Below are 10,077 nucleotides of genomic sequence, written 5' to 3'. Positions count from 1 at the left end.
CATTTATTGTTTGAGGAATATCCTGTTATTTATGTTCTTCACATCCACACGCTAAACACACGAGCAGCTGCAATGGCAAGTTTTTATTCTCTCACACGATCGACTGAATATATTTTACATGGGTAAGGACATCAATCATCACTGGGGCAGCTGGAGCAACGTGCCCTGCCCCGATGGCAGGTACGTCACATTCCGCGCGCGGGACAGCTGGAGGGCGACGTCCTCGGCCGCCTCCAGCTTGCGGAGCTCCACCAGGCCGTCGCCGGCCTCCATGAGCGAGTTGGCGATGAGCAGAGCGGCCTGCGAGTCGCCCTCGGCCGAGATGATGGCAGCCTGCTTCAATTGTTCCGCCTGAAAAAAAAATGATTGAAAAACACATTTGTATGATGACTGACTGCTCATCTTCGTCACAGAGACCAACAAGTCAAAGGAAAGACCTTCTCCACGACGAATCTTGCCCTCTCGGCCTCCTGCTGGGCCACCTGCTTCATCTCCACAGCTTCTGTGAACTCCTTGCCGAACGTCAGATGTGTCTGAAAGAACACAAACTAGTTATGAGCTATGTCAAATAGAACATTGTACCGTAATTTCCGGCCTACAGAGCGCACCTGATTATAAGCCTCAACCAGTACATTTGTAAAGGAAATACCATTTGGTAGATATATAAGCCGCATCTGTGTAAAAGCCGCAAAAAAAAAAAAAAAAAAATCACTGAGACACGGCAGCAACAGGCCAGCACAGCGCTAACAGGGCCGTTTAAAAAAAAACGAACAAACCTGCATACCGGTAAAAGTCACTTCCTCGGCACATACATTCCACTGGCGTCACTCTTACCTTTTCCACTCGAGTGCCCCCTTGCGGTTGTTTGCAAAAATTGCACAAATTAGCCACATCACCGCATAAGCCGCAAGGTTGAAAGCGTGAAAAAAGCCGCAGCTTATAGGCCGGAAATTACAGAACAATGGATAGGTTTCCAATTACGTCACCACAGTCCTTAGACCAATAAATTAACGAAAAATTAACAATAACGATAGAAAAAAAAAAAATTCACACTTCACCTATCACCTGTGTTCTCTGACCACTACGGCACACAACATGGCGTACTCGGAAACCTATCCATATATGGACGAAAACAAGGAAGTCACCACTAACAATAAATAGCAAATATCATCAGCAAATAAGGTGAGATGATTATGCAAAGCCATAAGCAGGTCATTAATGTATGGTAAGAATAATAAAGGGCCCAAACTTAATCCCTGTGCCATCCCACAAGAAATTGTACAGGACAACACCATGGTAACCTCAATTCTGTTCCATTTCATTTATTTTACATTAGTGCCTTAAATCATATGAGCTACAGCTTGACCGATTTGTGCTTTGACTTGCAGCCAAAAATTACAGATTCAAGTTCTAGATGTTGGGAGAAAACAAATCCATTCATAACAAGCACCAGTCTGCCAAAAAGTGCCCAATTTTTGCAAAAAAGGGGGGCTTCAAACTGCTTTTTTTGTGAAAAAAACTAACCGCTGTTTGCTTCTTTGCAGCGGGTTCATATTATACCATGGATGAATTAATTAGTGCAAATTTTCTTCATACCAGTGAAACGTCATCCAAGATGAGGCCGAAGGTGGACGCTCTTTCCGTGAGGTCCTCGCTGACCTGGCGAGAGACGAGCTCTCTCTGCGTGATGAGCTCGCCGGCGTCAAACCGAGCCTTCAAAAGAACAGCCCGTCACACGTAAGCGTTACCGACAACCAAACTGATATTTGAAATGATCACTAATAATTGGTACGCACCACTACGGCCTTCAACACCTCTGTGGTGATGGACGGCAGCACTCTTTCGTCGTAGTCCTCGCCGATGCTGGTGTAGATGCGCGGGAGCTGCGTGCTCACTGGCCGGAAGAGGATACGCAACGTGATGTTGACGTTCTGCAGATCTGCGGGAGGGAAGAATCTCACGTCAACCTCACGGGAGAAAGTGAACGTGACACTGAATCTATATGGTTTTACGTTTTGCGCCGCGTTAACGTCTTACCTTTGCTTCCCGTGATGACGGGAACGTTTCGGGGACGGGAGCGACAGTCGAAAACGATGGGCTTCTGCACCCAAGGGATGAGGAAGTGAGTACCCTCGCCGACCACGGCCTCCTGCACACCCCGGAACCTGTCAAATATCACCGCCTGGTGGCCTGCGTCAACTGTCGCAGGAGCAAAAAAAAAAAAAAGGGGGGGGGGGTTATTGCCCAGGAATTGTTCTAAAAAATTTTAATACCTTTTTTGGTTCTTCAAATCACCATTCGGAGAGTTTGTAGCAAATATTATGAGACTATTTCAGCGAACATTGAAAGGATTCACTCTTAAGGCCGACTGTATGTTTTGGGAAAACGGGGCGATACCTACAGACATAGAAATTAAACCTTTTGCGACATTGGTTATATTTATATTACAGGTGTGAGTGCCCAATTCTGATAGAAGGCTATTTTATTTTATACCCCTTTTGTTTCATGTACATCAAGTGATAAATAACCAATATGGCTGCGTTTACATTGGCAGAAGACGTGAAACAACCCGCATGTGTATTACGCCACAAGCCTATTTATTATTTATTATTATTGTTGACTTTGACGACATAGCAGTCCTTCAATTTCTGCATCAGAACATGAAAGGTAACAATATTTGGGTTCTCCTGAGCATCTTTTTAATTTTTTTCTATTTTGGGAGCAAGGTACAAGTCAAGTTACTTGATTTTGAGTATCTGCCAATACAGAATCGGTTCCGATACTTTGGCAATATAAGCTTGAGCATACAATACTATGCAGGATTCTGATACATGAGTGTCATTGGTTTATTCCTTAGTAAAAAAAATACATGGCAGCACGGTGGATCATTTAAATAGCACCGAATGTTTACAAAGGGGTTCCTCTTACTTAGACCCTATAGAGCATGCATTTTACCAAGGGAGACTGATTGGCATATCCCACTAAGTTTATTTCACGTCAAATGATTACTTTCTGGGGTCAGCTGGTAAAGCGCTGGCCTCACAGTTCTGAGGTCCCTGGTTCAATCCCGGACCCGCCTGTGTGGAGTTTGCATGTTCTCCCCGTGCCTGCATGGGTTTTTGCCGGGCACTCCGGTTTCCTCCCACATCCCAAAAAACATGCAACATAAATTGGAGATTCTAAATTGCCCCTAGGTGTGATTGCGAGTGTGGCTGTTTGTCTCCATGTGCCAGGCTTCAGGGTGTACCCTGCCTCCTGCCTGTTGACAGCTGGGATAGGCTCAAGCACTCCCTGCGACCATTGTGAGGATAAGCGACAAAGAAAATGGATGGCTGGATGGATCAGTTGCTCATTCTGCAAATTTTTTTCTAGCGAGTAGATCCCAACATATCAAGTACCTGAAAGCATAATAACCAACAACAAGCCTAAAACTATTTTCTGTCATGGCCGCCAGTTGTCAAATGATGAGATTTACCTTTTTTTTTAAAAAAAAATATGAAATGTAGCTTCATATTCATCTTTCTTCAAACAGTACTTAGCATGTACAGTTCATCATGTTTTTTTGTGAGGGTGTTTTTCTGTTGCCCGAATTCATTACGATATATTAATGACCAAAGTTGCCAAGGTTACTCACCATTGAAAAGGGCAGAATTCACAACACTACCACCAATGGCGAGGGCCAATCCCAGCTTCCCAATTGACTCAAACAGTTTAGCCATTGTGGAATATCAAAATGTACTGCGAAAGAAAACACAATAAGTTTGGTTTAAGAGCATGTTTGCCAATTCGAGGCCATGGATTGTTGACTTTAGCCGGGACCGGATATTGGTGTCAACAACATGGCTAGCCCCTTTACTTATTAGCTAGCTAGTTAAACAACGAGGAATTGTGTGTGTGTGTGTGTGTGTGTGGGGGGGGGGAGACAAGAAGAGTGTAAAAATCACACAAATGATCATCACACTTTAAAGAGAAGAAAATAACCCCGAATGAAGCAATTTGAAAAAAATAATACGCAGGAGCCGGATGCTTAATGGTCCCCCCCCAAAAAAAAAGAGGCTCGCTTACTTAACACGCAACGTTAAAATAACTACTCCAAAAACATTGAAATAATCTTAGCAGCTCAGTGGATAAGAATCGCGGTGGCAATTTTAAACATTCTCCGTCTCTTTAAAGCAATACACATGTGAACTCACCTGGGTTTTGCTCAGGCGTGCGTGACCTCCACCGGACACGACGTGCAGCACATGAATTAGCTGCAGCAGTGCGCATGCGCGGTGGGTGAAGTAACGTCGCATCTGTTTGGCTAGATTTCTTCTTCTACGGTCATTGACGTACTACGCTACACCCGACTTCTTCCGGTATTACATTTAACCTCTGCCGAACTACAATAAACGTACTCATTTGCTTGCACTAATGAGTTCGGCGAAATGTAAGACAAATTTAAATAATTTTTTGAGTAAATTTCTCTGTGCGAAATCTATTTCATAATATTTTCGTCTCAAGACGTCCGAATACATTTTAGAATTTAGAGCTTTCAAACAACACTGCACCTACTCGATGTTCATTTTATCAAACTCTCCTAATTATTGCAGTCAGTTTTTCATCCGGTTGACAAAACAATGATGAGCTTTCTATTTTAAAAGAACCAAACTTGACATCTTAGCAACAAGCTCGACGTTTCTTCGCGGTAAAGCTGACTTTGCTAAGCCAATGGATGCACTCCATTGCCCCCTGTCGACCTGGACAAGCCAAATCACAGTTTCACTTTAGTCCTCCTTTGGCTCTTCAGTGTTTGTCGATCTATAAAAGGAACAGAAATAAGCAACCCGGGAGCATTGTAAGGTAACAGATAGACATTTTAAAGTTTAAATTATATTTTATATGTAAAGCAGACGGAAACAGACTTAAAAACGCCGTGTTTGAGGCGCCCTGCCGTTTTTTCCTCACTTCCTGCATTTGACACTCTGCAAACATGCACCTTTTTTTGTTTGTTTTTTGTTGTTGTTTACTTTTGCACGAACGGAACAAATGGTACGAGATTGTTGTACTACGCATTTTCTTGTTGTTATTTGACATTGGCGTGTGTGTGACTTGTGTATCACTAAAAACAGTCGAGGTGGCCACAACATTAGGTACACCTACACGAATACTGTATCTGAATTCTGAGCGTGGGCGGTTTAGGGTGGGCTTGGTGACAGGCGGTTGTGATGTTATCAAAAGCTCAAGTCTGGGAGTCTGCGTGAAAATAGCAGTTTGAAAAGATTCAATAAAAATTATGTCCACTTTTAAAGTAGTAATTTTACAAAATGCTTAATATTGTAGTTATGCAATAGCGCTTGATCATACTGATTATTTTGACTGGGAACAAAATAATTTAAAAATCCGTATATGTGACGCCAATATTGTAAGTGCTCGTGTCGTTTGTCAGCAGATGGCAGAGGCCAGCAGGACGGTGCGTGTGAGCGGCCTGCCCCCGGATGTTGAGGAAGAGCGACTGATCGATAAATTATCTGTTCACTTTCTGCGCTCCAGCAATGGCGGAGGGGAAATACTCTCTGTTAACATTGATGAGAGCAAGCCCAACAGTGCCCTGGTCCAGTTTGAAGACAGTAGAGGTCAGTGTTAAGTTGGGCAAAGCGCTCCATCCAAAGATCCACAATCCTTAAAATATCCATCTGCTAGATCTGTGTGGTCACCGACCCCGCTTGGCCCGAGTACAAGATGACCATAATAGCAAAAAGATGGATGTAATAAATTTGTGCTCGGTGGAGGAAATAAAGATGAGTGGGAATGGAAGTGTTACACTGAAAAAAATTGCACTCCTAAAAGTAAACAAAAAAATTGTGAATAAAGTTACAACATTACAACAACTATGTTAAAATTTTACAAGAGTAAAGTCATAATATTGCAATTTGAAAAATGAGAGTGAGGTCATAATTTGTGGTTCAAAAGAGCCTTGAATTTTAATAAAATGCAAGAAAATGTCCTTTTAAAAATAAAGTTGCTGTAAAGATTCAAATCAATACCAGGAGGATAAAGTCAATGTTATGAGGCAAAAGAATAAGGTTAATGGTGAAATGAAACTCTTAAAACAGAAAAAATACAATTGCTCTATGAGGGGAAAAAAAGTGTATTAAAACCAAGTCCTAAAGCTACAATGAGGTCAGTGGTGAAAGAACTTAATAGGGACCGATTATGGAAAATTGACGTTTTAATTGCTTGTATATGTATAGTTTCACAATAGCTAGAGTTCTGTGGAGCTAATATATATAAAAGATGTGCTATAATATAATAGAGCTATGGGAAGATTTTGAAATAATTGTGAAAGAAAGGATATCAAATGGCCGCATTAAGTCCAATTCACATTGATTGCATCCCAGTGGCCCATAGAGTCGTTCGCCACGGCCGACACAGTCTCAAAGTGGATGGGAAGGAGTACTTGCTCGACGTCAGCGAGCATCACAAGACTTTGGATCCGAACAAGGTACTGGCAAAACCCAACTGTTAATTTTGACGAGTGTACACTATGCTATTAGAAGAAGAATTAAACGCATTTATTTTCATCTGTCTGTCTAGTACAAAGTTCAGGAACCTTAAATACTTAAAGATCCGTTTGTACCATCCCACAGGAAAAACAAAAAAAGAAACATTGGGTGCCAAGAGACCATTTTTTATATCTAACGTGAGAATAACTAGAATATAAAGAATACATCATTTTTTTTCCTTTTAAGCTTGTGCTCGTTCTGCTGCATTTATTCTCTGCTACAGAGAACACAAAATGTTTCTGAATGAAAATGAAACATTTTGAAATCTGAAAAAAAAGGATATTTTGGCCGTTCAGTATGAAACTTGTTTTTTTTTTTGCATGTGACTTGAGATTTATTTGTGAGTAATGATAAACACGCAGACCATATTTAATAAAACTAGCTTCAGGGATTTAATTGTACTTAAAAATCTTAGACAATAACTAACAGGCGACAAAGAACTAATATTCAGAGAAGGACTAAAGGTATGTTTTTCTTGTGTCTTCGAGGTCATCACAAGTCTAACAGCGACTGTGGACTACAGTCAGATTCCGAAGGGTAGAAGCACATTGACTCGTCTCCTCCGGGATCACCCCGATGTCGAGACGAACTGTGACTCGACAAAGAATTTGTGCCGACTGCGCGGTGGCTACACCGAAGTGCAGTCAGTGTTGGCGCAGCTGCTTGCCTGCCGTCCAAAGTATTTGCAGTCGGAGGAGCTCTCAGCTTCGAGTCAACTGACCGTTGGTTGTTCCGAGTCTCTGACCAAGACCCGCAGTGATAGAGTGGACAAACGAAGTCTTACTGGTGGTTCTCCCACCACAGAGGAAGACCTCTCGCTGGTGGTTGATGCAGATGTGTTCAAGTATCTGCAGAAGCGCTACGGGCAGGACTACCAGCGCCTGCAGTGTCAGCATGGCGTCGAAGTGGTAGATGTGACAAATCAGGGGATCACCACTCTGTTTCTTCAGGGAGTAAATTGCAAGGACGGGAAGGAGCGAGAGCAAATAGAGCTCGCAAAGTCGGCAATAAGTGAGCTTTGTCAAAAGAGCGAGAGGAGGATCTGTCAGGCTGAGCTACGCAAGTGTGACCTAGACCCCAAGAGGGACCTACAGCAAGCATGGGAGGCTCTAAGTGTCAGATTTCCTGAGCTTCTTTTCAGAGAAGATAACAGCTGTGTCTTCCTCATCGGTGACCAGAACGATGTGTCCGAGGCCAAGCAGTTTCTTTTGCAGGAGCGTTGCACGTTGGAAACAGAAGAAATCGGCAGTCTTCTTGGAACTCCATCTTCTCCCCGAATGACCAAGGAAGAGCACGACACCCTTGCTGTGTCTCCGTCTATCTCCAGAACTCAGGATGATCGTAAGGATCTTGTTCAGCTATCAGAGAAGGCGAAAAAATCAGAAGGTGGCAAAATGTATCATCTGGCTGCTCGCTTTAAAGACACCGGCTCGGCACTACCGAGTCCTTCAGTAAGCTTGTCCTTACGCAGAACCTCAAATCCAAGTAGACATTCTACTCAAGAGTTGAGGTCAGAAGCAGCAGGAGACCCAAATAGAGTTTTGCGTCCATTAATGAGGAGTAGAACAACATCAGACACTTCAGCAAAGAGTAAAAGACCGTGCTTGACCACGACTCCGCTTCCTATGCCTGGAAAAGACCACATGGGATCCAATGCAAAGAGAACTAACAGTTTTTCTGGAGTAACACAGCAGGGACTTCAGAAGGTTGAAGGAGATTCCTTTACGTCTCCGGCCAGAGCCAGGACCTCTAGCCTGAGTGACCAACATGAAGTTTACCATGCGGTGGTTCTGGTATCCTCCATTATGTGGTTCCATATTAAAGAGGTTTACAGCACCCAAGTGGATGCCCTGACACGCGACCTGCAGCTAAACGAAGGAGGGTCACCAGGCAAAATACAGTCCACCATCTGGATCAGTGGCTCAGAGCAGTCTGGAGTCACCGCGTGCCAGCTTGCTTTACAAGAACTGGTTGATGCAGTAAGTTCCGATTTCTGTGTACATGAGCTTCACTTGTCCGAACTCGGCGTCGCCGACTTGGAAGATGAAACCCTACAGGCTTGCTGCGCAGAGGTCCGGCGGCGATTCACAAAGATTACCGTCCGAGTGATGAAGAGGAGTTTGTATCTTCTCGGTCCTAAACGCCTGTGCTATCAGGTGGGCGCTTCACTGCGGGAGGTTTTTTCTGGAGATGGCACCCAAACAGACACGCAGAAAGACTGCGCCACCCCTTCAGTCGCAGGGCAAGTCAAGGAAGGCGAGCCTCGAACATTATTGGAGACCAAACAAAATTCTGCAACTCAGGAAAGCGTCTTGAACCATATGGAGGACAATACTAAAACTGAACTTGTCACTGGCGCTAACGGTCAAGGGGCGACTCGGAGAGACCCTGTCATCAAGGAGAAATTGGAAAGGCCAAGCGTTGTGGATCAGGATAAATGTAAGGTCTTGGTCCACGGAAGTAAGGGAAGTCCCGAAAACATGAATGGCATCTGGTCAATGACGCCACAAAGCAACAAAGCCACACCGTCTCCCCAGAAGGAACCCCACCTAAGTGGCATCTGCGTGTGCGGGGAGACCGCCACCTCCATGAACAGGACTGAGTGTGGGGTGGTTATGTGCACCAAGTGCCTGGATGCAGTTCACATCCATTGCAGGGTGTGCCACACCGGACCACCGGGGCACTCGGTACCACCGGGCGTCCGGGGCACGATGACCCACTGTAAACTCAACTTCAGCTTACCTGGTCACAACAAGTACGCCACCATCAAGATCACCTACCTCGTTCCCGATGGTATACAAAAGGTGGGAAAGTGTTTTGAAAAATAAAGAAAACTCTTGTCTGCATGCTTCAATTCCCACTCGGCGATGACGTGAATGTGAGTGTGAATTGTTGCCAATACAGTGGCTTTAAGAAGTCTCCACACCCCTTTCAAATCCTAGATTTTTGTGATTTAAACAATTGGACTGGTTAGGGTCGGGTTAACCCTAATTCATTCACTCAGGGCCGTAGTGGGAGGAGTTAATCCTTCCCTTTTGTATTGCCAGGACCATCACCCTTCTCCTGGAAAGCCCTTCCAAGGTGGCGTCTTTGAGGCCTTCCTCCCAGACTGCGACAAGACCAGAAAGCTGTTGCCCAGGCTGGAGAACGCTTTCCGGCAGGGACTCACCTTCACTGTGACCAGCAAGAATGGCTCCAAGGTTACCTGGGACGCGGTCCCGCACAAAACCAGCCTGCAGGGGGGCCGGTCGGGGTGAGTGAGGCTGCGGATGCTGATGGGCGTGCGGTGCAAAATTGAAGCTAAAAAAGATAAACATATTTTTGGTCTCCCAGGAATGGTTACCCGGATTCTTCCTACTTGAAACGCCTGTCAGACATCTTGACATCACATGGGATTGAAGAGGAAGCTTCCACCCATTGAGACTTCACCTCAGCATTCGAGATTCACACATTGTTAAAGGTATTATTATTATTATTACGATTATTATTTTTAGTTATAAGTAAGTCACCATGGGGAGACCGTTATTTGTGA

The 10,077-nt window shown here is 44.3% G+C and overlaps 2 protein-coding genes across 11 annotated transcripts in view; one reads left to right on the top strand and one right to left on the bottom strand.

Annotated features, from left to right (window-relative positions):
* Positions 1 to 68: 68 nt before the first annotated feature.
* On the bottom strand, positions 69 to 4,315 carry phb (prohibitin). The gene is made up of 7 exons (XM_061845563.1): positions 4,194 to 4,315; positions 3,635 to 3,738; positions 2,038 to 2,199; positions 1,797 to 1,939; positions 1,597 to 1,713; positions 438 to 533; positions 69 to 351 (listed from the first exon to the last, which is right to left on the bottom strand). Exons 2-7 carry the CDS (start codon positions 3,717 to 3,719, stop codon positions 139 to 141), a joined length of 816 nt encoding a protein of 271 aa, XP_061701547.1. The 5' UTR covers positions 3,720 to 3,738; positions 4,194 to 4,315; the 3' UTR covers positions 69 to 138.
* A 1-nt stretch (position 4,316) lies between these two features.
* si:busm1-163l24.3 (uncharacterized) overlaps positions 4,317 to 10,077 on the top strand; it is a 40,912-nt gene continuing 35,151 nt past the window's right edge. For 3 of the 10 annotated variants that reach the window (XM_061845548.1, XM_061845547.1, XM_061845549.1), the window contains exons 1-6: positions 4,459 to 4,837; positions 5,429 to 5,615; positions 6,381 to 6,484; positions 7,034 to 9,349; positions 9,593 to 9,798; positions 9,879 to 10,005. In XM_061845548.1, the coding sequence (XP_061701532.1) occupies positions 4,715 to 4,837; positions 5,429 to 5,615; positions 6,381 to 6,484; positions 7,034 to 9,349; positions 9,593 to 9,798; positions 9,879 to 9,966 (3,024 nt within the window). In that variant the 5' untranslated portion in view covers positions 4,459 to 4,714 and the 3' untranslated portion in view covers positions 9,967 to 10,005. Of the gene's footprint in view, positions 4,430 to 4,458; positions 4,843 to 5,428; positions 5,616 to 6,380; positions 6,485 to 7,033; positions 9,350 to 9,592; positions 9,799 to 9,878; positions 10,006 to 10,077 lie in introns of those variants that run through there. The other 7 variants (XM_061845545.1, XM_061845546.1, XM_061845551.1 and 4 more) reach the window with 6 other exon arrangements.

The sequence above is a fragment of the Syngnathoides biaculeatus genome, chromosome 16 (assembly GCF_019802595.1).
Source record: "Syngnathoides biaculeatus isolate LvHL_M chromosome 16, ASM1980259v1, whole genome shotgun sequence".
NCBI lineage: Eukaryota > Metazoa > Chordata > Actinopteri > Syngnathiformes > Syngnathidae > Syngnathoides > Syngnathoides biaculeatus.
This window is presented reverse-complemented; position numbering and strand designations above follow the sequence as displayed.